The sequence below is a fragment of the Sphaerodactylus townsendi genome, unplaced genomic scaffold (assembly GCF_021028975.2).
Source record: "Sphaerodactylus townsendi isolate TG3544 unplaced genomic scaffold, MPM_Stown_v2.3 scaffold_20, whole genome shotgun sequence".
Lineage (NCBI taxonomy): Eukaryota > Metazoa > Chordata > Lepidosauria > Squamata > Sphaerodactylidae > Sphaerodactylus > Sphaerodactylus townsendi.
Window position 1 is genome coordinate 1,510,448 of NW_025950363.1, and position 20,638 is coordinate 1,531,085.

At 46.7% G+C, this 20,638-nt stretch overlaps 1 protein-coding gene across 1 annotated transcript in view; it reads right to left on the bottom strand.

Moving 5' to 3' along the window:
- Positions 1-2,272: 2,272 nt before the first annotated feature.
- Positions 2,273-20,638, bottom strand: part of LOC125425187 (A disintegrin and metalloproteinase with thrombospondin motifs 3-like) — a 52,999-nt gene continuing 34,633 nt past the window's right edge. Inside the window, exons 4-5 of the mRNA XM_048482742.1 lie at positions 18,535-18,691; positions 2,273-2,337 (exon numbers count right to left, since the gene is read on the bottom strand). Of these exons, the coding sequence (XP_048338699.1) occupies positions 2,273-2,337; positions 18,535-18,691 (222 nt within the window). The remainder of the gene's footprint in view (positions 2,338-18,534; positions 18,692-20,638) is intronic.

Here is a 20,638-nt window from a genome sequence, read left to right on the forward strand (position 1 = left end):
CCAGTAGACGGTTGACACAGGTCATGCACCACATGAGAGAATGAATTACCATAGAGGGATGAATGTAGGAGATTTTATATGGGACGCTGATACTGGAAAGATCCACCAGTAAGAAATGACTGTGAGAATTTTGGACACAGTCCTACTCACAGATATTTCCTGGAAACACTCTGTCCATTTTCATTTGTGACGAAACCAGGTTTGTTTCCCCACTCCTCCGCATTCAGCCTTCTGAGGGAAACCTCAGAACTCTCTCAGCTCCACTGATCTCACAAGGTGTCTGTTGTATCAAGAGGATGGGAAGGTGAGCTGTTTTGAGACTCCTTACGGTAGAGAAAAACAGGGTATAAATCCAAATTCTTCTTCAATAAATTCCCCATTATGTCTGTTAAGATCCTCTGCATAAGTTGTGTTCCCTGCAGTGGTGTAGGCCAATGGGGCCAGGTGGGGTGCGACGCCTTGGGCCTGTGCCTATGCAGGGGCATGGCTGGGACGTGGAGGGGGCATTCCAGGGTGGGGTGTGGGCGTGGCAGGGGTGGAGGACACATGCATTCCCCGGGCGCAGTTTCCCCTCGCTCCGCCCCTGGCTCCCTGTGTGCCATTTTCAGAGGTGAGGCAGGTGGTGACTAGAGATGAACATCCTTTGGAATATTCTGCCCCTTTGGGATCACCCGGCATTTACTCACTTGCTCTCTCTTTTTTAAAGAAAATTTTATTTATTTTGCACATATAGACAACATGTACAGAAAGAGAAAAAGAAAAGGCCCAAATATGATCTCTCTCCCCCACCAATATTAATAATAGTAAAAGAAAAAGAAAAGAAAAAAACACAGACATCTCTACACACACACACACACACACGGTGACTTCCAGCTACCTCATTATGTATCCAAATGCAAATCTAGTTTCATGCTTATGGTTAATATCTGCATTTTTTTCACTTTTAGTCCTTCTTATAAAAATATTTTAGTTCGATAAGCTGTTTTCTTTTAAATCTCGATTCCTGCCATTATTTCTCTATTTGTATATGTTTTCAGTAGGTAGTCCCCCAGGCCAGAGTGCAGGGGAACTGTGCCTGGGGCATGTGTGCGTCCTGCACCCCGTCCACCCTGGAACGCTGTCACACTAGTGTGTGCCCAGCGCTACACCACTGGTAGTCCACAATGGGTTTCCAGTCCTAAAGGAAATTGTGTCTTATAAACACCGTCCGTCAGCCTTGCCATCTCTGCATATTCTGTGACTTTTAAAATCCAGTCTTTTTTGTTGCATTTTATGGTTCCTCCAGTTGCATGCATATAAAATCCTTGCTGCAGTTGTCTTAAACATAAAACATGTTCCATGTTGACCTGGGATATCCTCCCCCACCAGCCCCAACAAGAATGCCTCAAGTTTTTTCTCTTTTAAGTGCCAAGCCAAAACATTTCTTTTTCCTCCAGCTTTTAACTAGAGGTTTGTTTTGGTTGCTTTTACACTCTGCTTCTACCCTGGGCTATTGATTATTTTAAACTGGGTTTTTATTGCCTAGGATTGAAATGGTCACCAATTTGAATTATTTTATTACAGGTTTTTTTAAAAAAGTTAAAGGTTTTTTTTTTCACCACTGTGGCTAATAGTCCCTTCCCAAACTCAACTGAACTAACAAGCATTACCACACCACACGTTCAAATGAGCCAGTGAGAAGCCCAGCTAGCCAAAAGCCCCAACTAGCCCCATCCACTTTATAAAGAAACTTAGGCAGTGGTGGGATCCAAAAATTTTAGTAACAGGTTCCCATGGTGGTGGGATTCAAACTGTGGTGTAGTGCCAATGAGGCTGGGTGGGGCATGACGGGGGCATGGCCGAGCATTCAAGGGGCGGGGCATTGCTGGGCGGAACTGTGGCAAGTCCTTGGGTGGGAAACGAATGCACGCCGGTGCAGGCTGCCACGCACGCCAGTGCACCTCCTGCTAAACTTCTTCAAGTTCTGCGCACTACTGCTGAGGAGCGGAGGAGGGGTGTAACTAAGACAAAAAATCACGTGGCAAAATCACCAATTAGTAACCCACTCTCGGTACACACAAATAATTAGTAACCTACTCTCAGGAACCTGTGAGAACCTGCTGGATCCCACCTCTGAATTTAGGCCCCTTCCGCACATGCAGAATAGTACACTTTCAATCCACTTTCAATGCACTTTGCAGCTCGAGTTTACTGTGCGGAATAGCAAAATCCAGTTGCAAATAATCGTGAAAGTGGATTGAAAATGCATTATTCTGCATGTGCGGAAGGGGCCTTAGTGAGCACAGGGAAAGCTATCAGTGGCCACCTCAGCATCCATGGGCCCCTTGTTGGGGAACCCTGGTGGAAGATAGAGAATCCTTTTTTGGGTCCTTCTGGAGATGTAAGAAGAAGAGATTATGTAAAGCCCAGCTGAGATTAATTTACAGAAAACACTTTAAGTTTCCAAACCATGAGAATTTTTCAGGAAGGGAAAATGCATCTCACCCTGTTAACAATCCTCCTCATCGTCTGTGGTGACAGAAACATCTTTCTTGGATGCAGTCTTGACTGTATGCACATATTTGTGTGCAGAATAATTACAGTGAGAAACCACAAAAGGCTACAGGATTTGTGGAAATGATCCTTCTTCTTCTTCTTCTCCGCTATGGCCTCAGACTAGCATTTGCCCACAAATATCTGTTCGGTGGAAAAAGAAAATCCTCTATATCCCCAGTGCTCTGGGAATTATTTTTCTGTACTCCACATTGTATATTGGCCTCCCCTCATAATTAATTTGGAAACTCCCGTTGTGCAGAATTTCTACCACTGTCTGAATTTAAATGACATATGCTTGTAATGCGCTTTACATGGGGCCACCCTTGAAGATGGTTCAGTAACTGCAGCTAGTGCAGAATGGGGCAGCAAGACTTCTAACGGGGACTGCTGGTTGCAGGCGCATCATGCCGATCCTAGAAGAGCTGCACTGGCTGCCAATTTGCTGCCGTGCCCGATTTAAAGTGTTATCTTTGACTTACAAAGTCCAAAATGGCTTGGGCCTCAAATTTCTGAAAGAATGCCTTCTCCCATATCGACCTGCCTGTACCCTAAGAGCGGCAGATGACGCCCTTCTGGTAGTACTACCAGAGGTAGGATCCAGCAGGTTCTCACCAGTTCCCAAGAGTGGGTTACTAATTATTTGTGTGTGCCGAGAGGGGGTTACTAATTGGGTCTGCCTTTCCGTTAGAAATTCCATTAGGTCCAAAAATCATAAAGTTTTCTATTTTTGTTTCCTATGTGGCTGGTTAGCAAAGGTGGAAAATGGGATAATTCTCCCTGTTGGGCTGTTTTAAAAACATGTTTTAGAAATATGGTAAAGTTCCTTGTTTAAGGAAAGCATCCTTCTTTTGATTTCTAGAAACAAAATTAAGTATTTGAAAGTATTAAGTATTTGACAGGCAGTCAATTAGAGGAGAAGTAGTTGTTTCTGTTAGCAGTAGACGATAGGACTTGCTATCATGAGTTTAAATTATGGACAGAAAGATACCAGCTGGAAATTAGGAACTTTTTTTTACAGTAAGCGTTTTTTACAGTAACAGAGAAATTATGAATGCCCCGCCCCCAGCGTGCCCTGCCCAGCGCATTGGCGCTATGCCACTGTTTTAATCCCACCACCATGGGAATCTGTTACTAAATTTTTTGGATCCCACCACTGAGTACTACCACCTTCAGTGGTAAAAAAAGGTGGAGACACAAGATAGACGTTTTTCAGTGGTGGCCTCAAGATGGTGGACAATCCCCCCCCCCCCTCGAGGGACATCAAGCATCTTCTTTATATGCATTCAGAAAATTGTTAAACATGCACCTATTTTCCCTGGTCTTTGGCTGAAGAGATGTTTTACCCCTTTTTGAATAGAATAGAGTTGGAAGAGATGACAACAGCCATCCAGTCCAACCCCCTACCATGCAGGAACATGCAATCCAAGCACACTTGACAGATGGCCATCCAGCCTCCGTTGAAAATCCTCCCAAGAAGGAGACTTTACCACAATCCGAGGTAGCATATTCAATTGTTGAACAGCCCTCAAAGTCAGGAAGTTCTTTCTAATGTTCAGGTGGAATCTCTTTTCCGGTACTTTGAATCTGTTACTCCTGGTTCTAATTCTGGAGCAGTAGAAAACAAGCTTGCTCCCACTTCAACATGACATCCCTTCAAATATTTAAATATGACTATCATGACCCTCATTAACCTTTTCTTATCCAAACTAAAAATACCTAACCTTCTAAGATTCGCCTCATAGGACATGGAATCCAGACCTTTGACCATTTTGGCCATCCTCCTCTGGATCCGTTCCAGCTTCTCAGTATCCTTCTTGAATCGTGGTGCCCAGAAATGGACACAGAATTCCAGGTGAGGTCTAATTCAGAATAGAGTGGTCCTATTACATCCCTCGATCTAGACACTACAGTTATATTGATGCAGCCCACAACTGCATTGACTTTCTTGGCTTCTGAATCGCACTGCTGCGTCCTGTTCAGTTTGTGGTCTACTAAGACTCCCAGATCCCTTTCGCATGTACTGTTGTCAAGCCAGGTGTCACCCATCCTGTATCTGCATATCTCATTTTTTTCTGCCTAAGTGTAGCATCTTCCATTTATTTCTGTTGAAATTCATTTTGTTAGCTTTGGTCCAGCTCTCTAATCTGTCGTGGTCATGTTGAATTCTGACCATTTTCTCTGGGGTATTAGCTACCCCTCCTCCAAAGATGGAGACTCCTCCACCCTCCGAGGCAGAGTATTCCACTGTCAAACAGCCAGAGACGTAGCTAGAGCAGAGTGTGCCCGGTGAACACGCTGGCTTTTGTGGGCCCCCCCGCGCCGTGCCCCCGTGGCACCCCCGCCTCCCCCGGTGCCCCCCCATGCACCCCACCCCACTTACTATTAGGAAAGGAGCAGGCTGGAGAAGAAGGCTGGAAGCCTGCCTGCGTTGCCTGGGCTTGGTGGGAACTACATTTCCCAGGAGCCCCTGGGAAATGTAGTTCCCATCAGGCCCAGGCAACGCAGGCAGGCTTCCGGCCTGCTCCATTCCTAAAAGTAAGCGGGGTGGTGCGCCGCGGGGGGGGGGGCGCCGTGATGGGAGGGGGAGGGAAGGGGGATTTTTCTGTCCCCACGTGACTAGAACTAGTGCGCCCAGTGTGTCGCGTACCCCCCCTGTCCAGTGTGTCGCGTACCCCCCCTGTCCCCTGGTGGCTTCGCCACTGTAAACAGCCCTCACTGTCCAGACGTTCTTCCCATTGTTTAGGTGGAATCTCCTTTCCTGTACCTTGAATCCATGTGCTGCTATGGCAAACAAGCTGAGACCATCAGAACAGAAAGAAACATTTCTGATGTCAGGGACTGGATCTGTGAGCGGACACTTCCTACATGTACATACTTTGTATTTAGGATTGGTAAATACCCTAAAAATTTGGTTAAATTCAGATTCGGATTTATTCGGGCATAAAATTATCTGTATGCCTGAATAAGACAAATAACATATTCGGACATATTCGGATATACCCGAATATTCAGGTATATCTGAAAAATTCGGGTCCGTTTCCATTTTTTTGTATTTTGGGGTGTTTTTTCACGTTTTGGCCTGCAGGGGGCGCATTTTTAAAGCTGCAAGTTGAAATGTGGAAAAACACCAAAAAAAAAAAATACCAAAAAGCCCAAATACCTTGCATTCAGATTTGTTCATATACGGGCAGGACAAAAATTGACCGAATATGCCGAATTTGCCCAGATTCGGGCCGAATCCAGTATTTATTTCATCCGAATCTCCATGTCTGTTCGTATTTATGAGCTGGCTACTGTGCATAGGCAAGGCAGGTGAGGATATTATGCTCACTCCCGTTCTATGTGCATAATTTCAATGCATTCAATGCCATCTGGATAAGGCGGCTTCTGCTTGCAATGCTTCATCTGCTGCTCTCTGAGGACGATCAAAAAGTCTTTCTATTATTGAGATTCCCACTTGTGACGCGCACCCACTATTACAAAGCCACTGGATCTTGTTTCAGAGGAATGTAAGAAGATCCCCACTGGACCAGATAAAATGCTCATCTAGTCCAACATTCTGTCTCCAACCAAATGCTCCCAATGAGAATTGCTGACCAGCACAAGGCACTTAGCAAAAGACATAGGGGTAGGGAAGTGTTTGGGGGCAGCATTCCATCACATCGACGCCAAGACAGACTTTCCGGGTTGTCCTCAGAAGTGGCATCATGACACACTAGGATCCAGTAAAACTCTATGGTTTTGCTACAGAGTTGCTGCTGAATCCTAGAACGGCGTTTCAACTCTGAAATGATGTTGTGCTGTCGATGGGATGTCAATTTTTGTTTTTGACCTGTGCAAAGTCTTTCTCCCAATAAACGGTTTACATTGCGTCCTGCACCAGATATAGTTGCCCTGTGCGAAATCCACCCATGTTTCAGACAAATCAGTCACTGACTTAAGACACTGACAAGACCTGATTTCAACGCTTCTTGGCCTATTTAATCTGATTAAGTCCCTGCCCTTTGTACACATCACACGTTAAAACATGTAAACACAGTGGAGTGGAGATAGACTCACTCCATACAAAGGCAGTTTGTCAAATGTCTTCAGGCCAAGAAGGCATCAAGATCTGGTCTTAAACTGGAGACCGTTTACTCTGAAACACAGAAATAACGATACCTTTGTTTAGATTAAAATTGAGACTGTAAGGCCCAGCTTGTGTGAAGAATAATTTTTATTTATTGAGTTCAGAAATTATTCGGCACCTTTCTACTGGGCGCAAAGTGGTGGCTTCCAGGCCCACCTCGAAATCGGCATCCACATTATGTGCTCAGACAGACAGCTAGGTCACCACATAGTGAGCCAGTTAAAAGATATGGAATTGGGAACATTTGGTCACCTCTGCTAGAGTCCCCTTGCATGCTTAGTGAAAAACTTTCTGGAGTATGTGGAAGAGAAAAAACCCAAGAGCGAAAAACTAAAAAAAACCCTCTGCGCTTTCTCCATTTCACCTCCATCCTTTTTCCAAGTGCTTCCTAAATCCCCTCTTGTTCTTCATAATAAGCAGTTGCATTCCCTCCTTGAAATTACATTAACCTTGTAGTATATCTTTCACCGCCGAGCAGACTTCAAGTGGAGCGAATGTCATCTGAAACTCCCTCCGGAAGACGTTCCGGCAATTATCAGCAGGCCTGCAGCTTCAAAGGTGAAATGAGGTGACCTCAGACACTCCGGAGGTCTTTAGAATAGGCATCTGTTCCTCCTTCCCTTTCTCCCAACTTCAGTTCCAGAAGCAATTCTCAAGTAATTTTGGAGTTCTACAAGTTTGCCACCTGGGACGAAGGCAGCCAAGCTCACTTCCTTAGTAACAGTGTTGGCCACTTTCGTGTTTGGGTTCTTGTAGGAAAAAATGAAAATCCTGAAAGGAAACTGTTAGCTAAGAAACTGTGCCAGGTTTCCTGCCACTTTTCTTCGCCTTTTCAAAGCAAGGATGAAAATCCCCACACGGGTTTGTGACCGAGATCAGAACTGGAACATGTCACAGCAGGTGGGGCTGCCCTGGGTCGCTTCCTGATGATGTCATCATGCGACGTGTTCTCCCACCCACAGAGCAGCCAACCAAAGAAACGTGGGCAGCGATGAAGTCACATTTAAAGGTTTGGGGAATCAGATGTGGCAGAATAAAAGGGAAAATAATACAATGGGCAGTTGGTTTAGAGCATGAGCCATCAATCCTCTATCACGCGTGCCAGAGGTGGCACTCAGAGCCCTCTCTGTGGGCATGCTCGCAGAGTTCGTCATGTGGGGGGGCGGAAAATCACACACACACACCCCATACACATCTAGGCTGGCCTGGGCCACTGGGCATGACCCGTTCAAAGTGTTGCATGGTTGCTTCACCAAGCTTACTCCCGAGTAACGCGCACCTTGGAGCCAACCGTTTTTTCTAAACTCAAAGCTCAGTATTCAGGTTAAATTGCCGTGTTGGCACTTTGTGATAAATAAGTGGGTTTTGGGTTGCAATTTGGGCATTCGGTCTCAAAAAGGTTCGCCATCACTGCTCTATTATGTCTAGATTGAGCCTGAAATATTATTCCGTATTAAATGATTCCTTATTAAATTATTATTAATGTGATATGAAATGTGACCCCGGGATCTCACTGGCTGATTCAGGTTTCAAAATTACTTGTTAAATAGTCAGTGTGATGTAGGGCTTAGAGAGTTGGACTAGGATGCAGGAGGTCCGGGTAGGAATCCCCGCCCTATTGTAGAAGCTTGCTAGGTGACCCTGGGCCAGCCACACACTCTCACTAGGGTAGAAGGGAAGTTAATGCCAAGATAAATAAATAACATTCCATTAAGTTTCTGTGATAAGAGCCTTAAGGCTCCAGGTGGTCAGCTGCTACACTGCAGTCATAGCTCATCCCATTACCTGAGTTCGATCCCGACAGAAGTTGGTTTCAGATTGCTAGCTCAAAGTTGACTCAGCCTCCCATTCTCTGAGGTCAGTAAAATGAGTACCCAGCTCAGTGGTGTAGCACCAAGGAGGGAGGGCGTGATGCCCCGGGCGTGAGATGGGGCGTTCTGGGGTGGGGGCGGGTGGGGACGTGGCAGGACTGCAGGGCGCACACGTGCCCCAGGCGCAGTTCCCCCTTGCTCCGTCCCTGACCCAACTTGCTGGGGATAAAGTGTAGGTGACTGGGAAAGGCAATGGCAAACCATCACACGAACATAGTCCGCCTTGTAAACTCTGTCCCTTTCTACACAGGCACTTAAAAAACCTTTCAGGCAGGAAATAAAACATTTACTCTGTGGAGTTCTACATCATTTTTACCTCAAAACGTTTCTTTTTTTTTTGCAGTCTCAAAGTGTTTTAAATGAATGCCCTTTTAAAATTATTCTTTAGTTGAAACATTTCAAAAACGGCTTCATTTGTCTGGGCAGTTCATTTAAGACCACGCCTCTCTGCCTTCCCTGCACTTCCTCATGGGCGCCATTTTCTCAGCCCACTCTTTAACCTTTGCCAATTTGTCCTGCAGGAGTTGATTATTGGAGACTGAACCCCCATCCCATCTGGGCATCATTAAAGCTGTCCGGATTTTAAGGGGAAGCAAATTCAAAACTAGTAGGGGTTCTTTAAGTAAACTCCCAGCCCTCTTGGTTGTGTATGAAATAAGCTGGCTTTTGGTGACTCCAAGCAGTAGCGTAGCACCAACGAGCAGGGGCACCCCGCCTCAGGCATGTGCCATTGGGGTCATGTGGGGGCTTGAAAATTGCCTCCACCCATTACTCCTTACCCCATGGCACCCCCCAGCCCCTGCCCCACACCTGCGCCTTCCACTTACCTTAGTTCCTCCCTTTCCCCCCTTAGTTCCTCTCTCTTGCAGCCTGGTGGGAACTGAACTTCCCAGGAGACCTTGCTCCTGGGAAGTGTAGTTATCACCAGGCTGCAAAAGAGAGGAACTAAGGGGCAGGAGAGAGGAAGTAAGGTAAGTGGAGGTGCGGGGTGCGAGAGGTGCGGGGGCGCTGCAAGTAGGGGCATAGGGGCAGGCGCCATTTTGCCCCAGGTGCCCCATGCCACTGACTCCAAGACACCCAGTCTGTGCCCAGTCATGTCATGGAATGCAATGCCTTGTCCAAAGGTTAGATGCTAAATTAAGGCTTCAAGCACCCAAAAGGAAGTCTGAATTGATGGCTCCATCTCTAAAGGGAATCTATTTCTGCAAGGCTACCTTTTATGTTGAAAAATATGAACCCAAGAGAAGCACATACAAGCCCCAGGAAGTGAGAGAGCTTCCTCTGATATGTAAATCCAGCTGTAAGCGAAACGTAAGCAAAGCGTTTGCCTTTATACATCGTGAGATTCTAAGCGTCCTTCAAAACAAGTAACTAAATAAGTCAGAAGGAGAAACAGCAACCCACAAGAAGCGTACTGTCTGCTAAAGTCAACCAGACAATTCTTATTGATTGCCCTAAATTCCAGCAACCAGGAAAACGTGACCTGGATTATACTATCTAGATTAAAACGGGAAAGACATCGCAATTGATTACTCAGTGTGAACTGTTAGACTTTTAAAATCTGTGGTTATGTTTACCAAAACACTCTGTCCCTGTGCACAGCTGAAGAAATCTTTACACTGTTATGCTGAAATTAAATTGCTTATATTTAATTCAAAATAACATGTGCCTCTCCCCCTACCAGTAAGGCTTAAATGAAGCAAGTTTCCAAGTATCTTTATACCTCGCCTTAATCAGGGCCATGCTGGCAGAGGCTGATGGGAATTGTAGTTCCTGAACATCTGGAGAGCCGCAGGTTCCCTACCCCTGCCTTAGATAAATCATTAAGGGGACAGACAGGGATTCTGGGTAAACCACATGGTACATTCTGTTGGAAGAAAAGGGACTTTACGCTGTTTCCTGCCTCATCCTACAGAGGGTTTTTTTACTAGCGAGCTAGGGGCTAGATAGGGACTTAGGAATTTGTCACCTTTACTCTATCATGCTGAGTCTATCCCTTTGATGTAGACTGACACTCTTAGGGACTTCCTCCCTTGCTTCCACCTTCTTCTCGAACCTCTCCATCTTACCTTCACCATGCCTAGGGAGAGGATGTGTCTCCTGCGCATCCGCCTCCATCCAGCTAGATTAGAATAGATAGTGAACCTAACTCTCCACCTTTCTATCCAGAATGGAGTTCACTAATAAATACTCTTTTCATTAGATTAGAAACTACAAATGACTCTGACTTTCTTTTGTGTCTGAAGTTCTCTCTAGCAAGCTCAACCACGCGTTTGTGCTCAGGTAAGCTTACCTGTGTTTAGCCTCTGTGCACTCTGCTACTTTTCAAGGGATACACACGCACCAGGTGTGGATCTCCCAACACATTCATCGTTCCTTAAAGGTTGGCACCTTTAAGACCAGCAAAGTTTTCTTCTAGTATAAGCTTCAGTGTAGACCAAGAATAAAACTTTGTTGGTCTTGAAGTAAGGCCCTTGAGAAGGTGCCTCACGGTATTCCTGTAAGTAAGCTGATAAAATGTGGACTGGACAATGCTACTGTTAGATGGATTTGCAATTGGTTGAGTGACCGAACCCAAACAGTGCTCATCAATGGCTCATCTTCATCCTGGAGAGAAGTGACTAGTAGGGTGCCACAGAATTCTGTCCTGGGCCCAGTGCTATTCAATATTTTATCAATTACTTGGATGATGAAATAGAGGGCATGTTGATCAAATTTGTAGATGACACCAAACTAGGAGGGGTAGCTAATAGGCTTGGAGATTCGGGTGCAACAAATACCAAATTTGGCCTGAATCTGGGCGAATTTGGTCATATTCGGGCGAAATCGGCTGAATATGTCCTGCCTGAATATGAACAAATCAGAATGCAAGATGTAGAATCTCACATTTATCTCTGTTGAAATCCATTTAGTTAATTTTGGCCAGCTCTCTATATCTGTCCTGTTCATTTTGAATTATAACCCTGTCCTCTACGGTATTAGCTACTAGGCTTGGTCAATACCCTAAAAATTCGGTAAAATTCGGATTCGGATTTATTCAGGCATAAAATTATCTGTATGCCCAAATAAGACAAATAACATATATGTTATATAGTCTGGAGAAGATAGCTATGTTTAAATATTTGAAGCGACGTCATGTCAAAGAGGGAGCAAGCTTGTTTTCTGCTACTCCAGAGACTACGACAAGGAGTAATGGATTCAAAGCACGGGAAAGGAGATTCCACCTAAACATTAGGAAGAACTTCCTGACAATAAGAGCTGTTCGACAGTGGAATATGCTGCCTCGGAGGGCGGTGGAATTTCTTTCTTCTGACAGAGGCTGGATGGCCATCTGTCAGATGTGCTTTGGTTGCATGTTCCTACCTGGCAGGAAATTGGACTGGATGGCCCTTTGTGGGCGATTCCAACTCTATGATTCTAAAGGTACAACTGAAGTCCAACTCCGACCCACCCCCCACTCCCCACCCCCGTGGCTTCACATCAATAGGACTACCCACCTGAATCAATTCCTTACCTTGTGTGAGAACCTGAGCCCTCCGGGGGTAGGGCGGTTTATCAAATCGAATAAATAAATAAAATAAGTAGGCAGACTAGAAAGAAAAATGAGGCCAGACATTTTAAGCAGTTCTGGTTGTGGTGGGTTTTCCAGGCTGTGTGGCAGTGGTCGGGTAGATCTTGTTCCTAACGTTTCGCCTGCATCATTAAGCAGTTCTATTTGCAAGGCTGAGCTACAGCTAAGCACACCCAAAAGGACACGCTGCCTCAACTTGGCCGCTATCAGCTCCTCTCTTTCTCTGAAACTTTCTAGGTAAATACCTGGGACCGCTTCCAAGAACACAGCAACCCAGCGTGACCTCTGGCGAGAACCTCGGCTCCCATTCCACTCGGAAACTGCCTAATTCGGTTCCCTAACTTGGCTTCTCGTTTGGGTTTTTTTTTTCTCCCGGCTCTGAAATTTTTCCTTGTCCAGCAGTGTGTGTACGCGAGCGTGTGTGTATTTATGTATGTGCGGCATCCACACGAGAGAAATGCCCTCTCCAAATTTCACTTAAGACAACTTTGGCCTGCCGCTGCTGAGCTCGCTGGGAATGATTCGCTGGCCCTCTTTCTTTGGAGCCGGTCCTTATTTATTTATGAAACAGGGCAGCCCAGTGACTGCAGATCTGGCTCCCAGCCTGTGGAGAAGGAAATTTCCCTCGAGGACTCTTGTTCCCTTACGTGCGGTGCTGGGCAGACATGTCAGGGAAGCAGTTTCTCCTCAGACAGTGTTCATTCCTCAGCGTTCCTGTGCCAGGTTGAAACCTGCATGGTTTTCTGGCCCTGAATGGGGCCGAGCTGGCCAACGAAAAGCCCAAATTATCTTTAGAAAAAGAAAGCCACTCTCTGGTTACGGGGGAATCACAGTTCTTCCCGGCCACCAGATATTTCTTGATGGGCTTATAAGGAGTGGTGGGATCCAAAAATTTTAATAACAGGTTAGAACATAAGAACATAAGAAATAGCCTGCTGGATCAGACCAGAGTCCATCTAGTCCAGCATTCTGCTACTCGCAATGGCCCACCAGGTGCCTTTGGGAGCTCACATGCAGGAGGTGAAACCAATGGCCTGCTGCTGCTCCTGAGCACCTGGTCTGCTGAGGCATTTGCAATCTGAGATCAAGGAGGATCAAGATTGGTAGCCATAGATTGACTTCTCCATAAATCTGTCCAAGCCCCTTTTAAAGCTATCCAGGTTAGTGGCCATAACCACCTCCTGTGGCAGCATCTTCCAAACACCAATCACACGTTGTGTGAAGAAGTGTTTCCTTTTATTAGTCCTAATTCTTCCCCCCAGCATTTCAATAATTTTATAGACTTCAATCATATCCCCCCCTCAGACGTCTCCTCTCCAAACTAAAGAGTCCCAAACGCTGCAGCCTCTCCTCATAAGGAAGGTGACCCAATCCTTCAATCATCCTCGTTGCCCTTCTCTGCACTTTTTCTATCTCTTCGATATCCTTTTTGAGATGTGGCGACCAGAACTGAACACAGTACTCCAAATGCGGTCGCACCACTGCTTTACTGGTGCTTTACAGGTTCCGATGGTGGTGGGATTCAAACAGTGGCGCCGCCGCACACACGCACCTCCAGTCCCTATTGGGCAGGGAGGTTGCTTTAGTAACCCCTTCTCGGCACTCAGAAAAAATTTGTAACCACTTCTAGAGAAGTGGTGAGAACTAGTTGGATCCCACCTCTGCTTATGGGCCTATTGTGCATTTTTGGGGCCTATGGCCATTCTAGTTGGAGATCGGGGCCGATTCACAGATCTCAAAAACCTTTGAGGGTTAGAATTCTTAAATTGTAATAGAGAAATCGTAAATTGCACATGCTTATGAATACACAAGCAGGAGACCCGATGGGGAAGGGTGCATCTAATTCCCCCCTCCCTTATTTCCTCTTTCCTTTTCCTGAAATCCCCATAGTGCCCCTCCTTTTCCAGTGAGCCAGTGTGGTGTAGTGGTTAAGAGCAGGTGCACTCTAATCTGGAGAACTGGGTTTGTTTCTCCGCTCTGCCACTTGAGCTGTCTGGTGAGGCCTAGCCGGTGAACCGGATTAGCTTGTGCACTCCGACACATGCCAGCTGGGTGACCTGGGGCTAGTCACAGGTCTTTGGAACTCTCTCAGCCCCACCCACCTCACAGGATGTTTGTTATGGGGGGGTGGGAGGGAAAAGAGATTGTAAGCCCCTTTGAATCTCCTTACAGGAGAGAAAGGAGGGATATAAATCCAAACTCTTCTTCTCCTCTTCTTATAATCTTTACATTGGGTCTGCATTGGAGATTCAGAAATGAGGCAGAAAAAGACAAACTGGTCTAAAGTCACACCGGGGGATAGTAGCAGAGATGAGATTTGAACAGGAGACTCACACACATGAAGATTCTTAAACGAAGACCACTATCAAACTCAGGGTTGTCTATTCTGACTGGGCAGCCCTAACTGCAGACCAACCATAAAAACACGATTTGCAAATCTGGCTTGCAGGGAGTCGCAATGCATCTCTTGCTGCATTGGTCAAAAGGGCAGACCAGGTTTTGCTGACTATCAAGACGTGCAAAGGCAATGCAGGGTGGGTGGGTAGATAAATGTGCCAAGCTCATTCCAATATCACTCAAGCATGGGTTGGCATTGGACCTAACCATCTGGCTGTCTTGTATGTTACTCCTCCAGAATGGAACAAATATAACAGATTGCCTTCAAAACAGGTTGCTCTTTTTATCTTCTGGTTAGGGCTTTGCTATGTAGGGATGCGCGTGTTTATTGCAATGCCTTCCTCGGGTTCTTTCCACATGGACTAATAAACGCGGGTGAAGGGCGTGATGAAACCCAGGTTGGGCGGGAACTTAGCATGGTTCCCACCCCTAACACGGGTCTAATCCACCCGTCACCCATGCTATTGGCTGCAGGGCGGGTTTTTTGAGAATTGCATTTTCACCGAGCGAACAGTGAGGTGAGTTCAGGGACTGTGATCAAACAAGATAATCACAGCCCCTGGCTCCAACCTGAGCAGGTGGTCCTGGGTGGGGGGAGTCCTGCCTTGCGAAGCTGTGCAGGGACCCAAAAAGGCACGCACCTCTGTGCGAAAGAGTGCGCCCCATTCGCATGGCTGGCTGTCCACGGGGCAAGGCAAGGTTCATATAACCCGCCTCTTACCCATGCAGAAAGGGTCTCAGGCCAGAACCTGAGTTGTTATCTGGGGACTGTTGTGAACAAGCTAAGGGGAGGGATGCTGCTTAGCCACAGGGGGTTAGGAGGAGGAGCACACTCTGTTTTGTTGACAGTTTGGTGCGAAAGTTTAGTCTTGGCAATAATCTTGGAGTGTAACCTGCTCGAATTCCAATCAATAAATGGATTTTGTTCTGATCTGAGCCTGTTCAGTGGCGTAGGAGGTTAAGAGCTCGTGTATCTAATCTGGAGGAACCGGGTTTGATTCTCCGCTTTGCCGCCTGAGCTGTGGAGGCTTATCTGGGGAATTCAGATTAGCCTGTACACTCCCACATGCGCCAGCTGGGTGACCTTGGGCTAGTCACAGCTTCTCGGAGCTCTCTCAGCCCCACCTACCTCACAGGGTGTTTGTTGTGAGGGGGGAAGGACAAGGAGATTGTCAGCCCCTTTGAGTCTCCTGCAGAGAGAAAGGGGGGGGATAAAAATCCATACTCTTCTCCTTCTTCTTCTTCATCGGGAGATCTATATAGCACGACTGCGTAATGGTTAAGAGCAGTGGGAGTCTTATCTGGAGAACTGGGTTTGATCCCCACTCCTCCACATAAAGCCTGCTGGGTGACCTTGGGCTAGTCACAGTTCTCTCAGAACTCTCCCAGCCCCACCTCACATGGGTGTTTTCCCCACAGCCAATATATCCTGGGATAAGGAAACGAATCATCCCGGTTTGGCATGAATTCCGCATGACTTGCAGGCCTAAATCGGGCCTGCCCCACGAGATGTGCCTTATTTCACACTTTCAAAAAAAAACGATGAAATTGGCAGTTCTTTTGAAAAACCCCACACCGTTCCCGTTCCCATGCAAATATTGCAGGAGACGGGCCGGTTTATTCTTCTGGCTTCGCTGCTGTCCCCGCCCATTAGCTGCAGCCAATCAGAACGTTGGAACGTTTCCTCCATGGAGTTCCGGAAGTTCGCTCTCCACCGGAATCTACGTAAACGTACGCAAACTACATAAACGTTCAGGTGGAAAACGAAAATAAAACGGGGGCTTGTGCATAATTCACTGGATTCTTCCTCCCAGCCTGAACGCACTGACAGGTAGCCATGCGAAGGGAGAAACCGAGATAAAAACACCCTGGGAAATATGATCCTGGGTCTATCCCAGGATATTTTGTCCATGGGGAAAATACCACGGTGTCTGTTATGGGGAGAGGAAGGGAAAGGAGTTTGTGACTCTTTAAAGGTAAAGTGGGGCATAAAAACTCTTCTCTCTTCTGTTCTTTGGGAATCCAGCACACTTGTATACTGGAACTCCGCTTTACAGAAAATGTGGAGCCAAATATTTCCTGCCTTCTCTGCCTCAACTTAAATGGACACTTCCAACTATATCTGAGAGAACTATACTTGTCTACGAACCACATAGCTTCTCAAACTTCCATAACGAAAAAAAATCATTCTGAAAAGCGGGGCGACGGAGATCTTGCCGCTTAGACTCAGCAATAATGAATTTAAGATGGACTGACCGCATTCTGCTTACATCCCAATATATCCAGACCGAACCAATTACTCTGAAACAACTACAAGTTCATACAAGTCAGCAATCTAAAAACTCGGCGTGCTCCGCTGCGGTTTCTTTCCCTCTGTGACGTAGAAATGGAAATCGAATATAGAATGCCATATCAGCTACCGAGGGGAAAGTAGGCCAGTAGAGTTTCTTGCACACTTCGCAGTCCTCGGGTGGGAGTGACCATGTTCTCCTGGAGTTCGTTATACAATGGCAAGGGGATGCCAAGTCTAGTCGGACACGCATTCTAGACTTTAAGAAAGCTGATTTCAGTAAGCTGAAGAAACTACTGGGGGTGAGCCCGTGGTTAAGAATACTAAAAGAGAAGGGAGTACAAGATGGGTGGGAATTTCTTAAAAGTGAGAGCTTGAAGGCACAAGTTCAAACAGTTCCAATGAGGAGAATGGGAGGTATCTCTTGTGATACCTGTTTCAACACTAATCATACACATTCAATGCACGCCATGGTAGAGCGCAGTCATAACAGGATAGCGAGAGCTTCATTCTACTATCTACCTATCTACCTATCTACCTATCTACCTATCTACCTATCTATCTATCTATCTATCTATCGATCTATTGTTTAGATTTTTATACGGCCCCATCCCCAAGGGGCTCTGGGAGGTGTACAACATAAAATCTCAGTACAGTTTTAAATATAATTGCTAAAACCTCTAAAAAACAGCAATAAGAACAGTAAGAGGCGTCCAACAAAACCCCATATTTAAAATCCTCCCCAAGAGGGAGGGACGGCGAGTCCCATTAGATGAGGAGGGGCCCAGATGTAAAGAGCCAAAAGGCGGGGGGCACCTTCAGCGGCTGGTCCCTCCAAAGGCCCGGCGGAACAACTCCGTCTTACAGGCCCTGCAGAACTCACTAAGATCCTGCAGGGCCCGGACAGCTAGACGGCACCTTTAATTGAACTGGCTGTATTAACCTACACACTGAGGAAAGCTTTTTCTGAAAACGCCACCTGCTGCAGGTAGCGTTCTGTGATATTCACATATCCAGCCTATTCATGTCAATTTCACCAGGAGGATACTGCAGGTTCTAAGAAAGTGAGAGACTGCAGTGGAAACACCCCCACAAGTTTACTTGAGAAGAAATTACAGAACACACACGTTTTTGGAACCCCACCAGTTCTTTTATACCTTTATATTTATATCTTCACAGCGCAGTGAAAAAGATACTGAAACATTTCTCTTTTTCTGTTGCCTTCAACTTTTCCTAGTAATATTCTCGTTTCCAGTGACTCTTCTCGTAATGTTGGCAAAATACAACAGCCACGGTTTAGTCATTTTAACGTCTAGGGGAAATGCAGGCTAAATCGCCACTCTCCAAATAATCCATCTTTTGTGTGACTTTCCACCCCCTTCACCACCTTTCAGTAATATGTAATTCCACTAAAGTTTTGGGCTCAACGAATTAATTTTGTAGCATTGTCTCTGGTTATATTATCTTGATTATCTTTAAATCAAGCTCAAGAATCAGGTTACGCTGCAGGTCGCATCTTGTCCCGGGAGACTATTTTGTTCACACAATCGATGTACAATCTTTGCAACACAGACCAAATGGTCTCCCTGGCATACAAAAAAAACCAAACCCACGATTGTTTGTGGGGACAAGTACCCCAAACAGAATTATCTTGTGGGAAAGAAAACTCCTGAAATGCCAGCCAGTGTAGTTAAAATAACCTCTTGCAATAAATACGAAGAAAGATAAACTTGCGCTCTACCTTCACGGTGGAAGTCGGGAAGAACATCTGTCGGATTCTGCGCAATTGCTGACCTCCGGTAGACTACGTGAGCCCTCCCGCCTTCTTCTTCCAATTGCTTCCCTTTCTCCAAGGGTTCGATGAAATAATCATCTTCCTCCGTCCTAATTATTCCAGCCTAGCAAAAGAGGAAGAGAGGAAAGCCACAAGATGAATGTGATGAATCCCTCTTACAGACTCATGATAACAACGAATTCCTACTGGCACCTTCAAGTGGCGGGCAGATGACTGCACTAATTATCTACTTTATTTCAAAGCAATAGTAATAAAAAAAAGTTGCAAACCAAAATATGCTACTGGGTTTGCGAAGCACAGAACCATAGAGCTGAAAGGGACCTCTGTGGTCATCCAGCTCAACCCCCTGTAGAATGAAATAAATTTACAACCACCTCCCCCTGAACCCCCAGCTCTGAAGATGGCAAAAACCTCTCCAGAATCCCTGGCCAATCTTGGTCTCCAGACTATGTTACCCTCCTCTGGACATTCGCACAGCAGAAATCTTGGGCATAATTGGCCAAAGTGAAATCTAGCCAGAGCAGAGTAAAGTGATATCTTCATTTTGCATGATTTGGACACTACGCTTCTATTGATACAGCCCAAAATCGCCTTTGCCTTTTTAGCTGCTGCATCACACTGCTGACTCATGTCCATTCATTCGTATGAGTTTTCTTTGCTTCGCTGGTCAGGGTCTGTTCCAGGTTTTGGGGGATTCCAGGTAGACAGTACCAAGGGAGGGTCAATCTCCCCCTCTGACCAACACATTTGCGACGCTTTTCCCTATAAAGGGAGATTTTCCTTCCTTAGCCCATTATATTTGCGCTGTGCAGAATCCACCAAAGAGATGGCAGACGGAGTGGACAAAGAAAGGCCAGGGAGCATCTTCTCTAGCCCTTTACAGACTCTTGAGCATGTTCCCGAGACTCCAATGTCTGTGCAAGCATTGAGCATTAGAGTAATCAGCATTAAACAACATTGCAAAGTCCATTCCGACACTAAACAGGTAAAGGTAGTCAAAAGGTAAAGGTAGTCCCCCGAGCATCAGGTCATTACTCACCCATGGGCTGATGGCACATCATGACATTTACTAGGTAGACTAGATTTAGGGGGTGTGGTGCTTCCCCTCCCTGCGCAGGGCCCTTGGGCGATGGAACCTTCCCTCCCTCCCTCCCTGTCCTGGGGGTTGTCCTCCCCAGAGATGTTCTTTTCCAATTGGCCCGAGGGGCCAAGAAACAATTTAGCCCACAGGGCGCCTGGTGTTGAAGGCTGCCCCCTCTGGCTTCTCCAGCTGTCTCTTCCCTAACCCACCCCCCTGCATGTCAGGCCCAACCCCGCTGCAGTTGCCTCTCACTAACGGCCGGAGTTGGCTAGACAGCTGACGTGCCACACCCAGTTGCCTCACTGGGCGGCTGACTCGTGCTGCCCTGGGGGAGGTGGCCCTGGCACACCCTCCCAATGCACCCTCCCCACGAGCCGTCTGGCCCTTCCACCACTCCACACCCCTCCCACGTCACCCTGCTGCAGCAGCAGCTCCTGAGCTTCCCTTTGCTCTCCCTTAAATCCCCTTCCCAGACTCAAAACCCTCCCCCTGCCCAGCTGCAACGCGTCCATGCCGAGCCGATCGGGCTCAGCTGCGCTCCGGGCACGGCCCGGAGCTATGGAGCTTCGTTTCTTCGAAGCACTCTCGCGTCGAAACTTCGACGCGTTTCCGCACCGGTCCCGAGGAACTCCCTTGCCCAGCCGACCTCAGGATCGCCGGCTTCAGTCAGGGCGCGGGGACGGCTACTATCGCTCCGCCCGCGCCCGGACAGCGGTTGGTTTGCTATTGCCTTCCCCAGTCACTTGAACCCCCAGCAAGTTGGGTACTCATTTTACCAACCTTGGAAGGATGGACGTTTGAGTCAACCTTGAGCCGGCTACCTGAAATTGACTTCCTTTGGTATCGAACTCAGGTCTTGAGCAGCCCTTTGACTGCAGTAACATCAAGCCCATGTTTTGCCTCGGTTTCCTTGAGGCTGGGTCGCCCACAAATGTGATGACTCACTTTGAAACAGAGAGATGTGTGTCT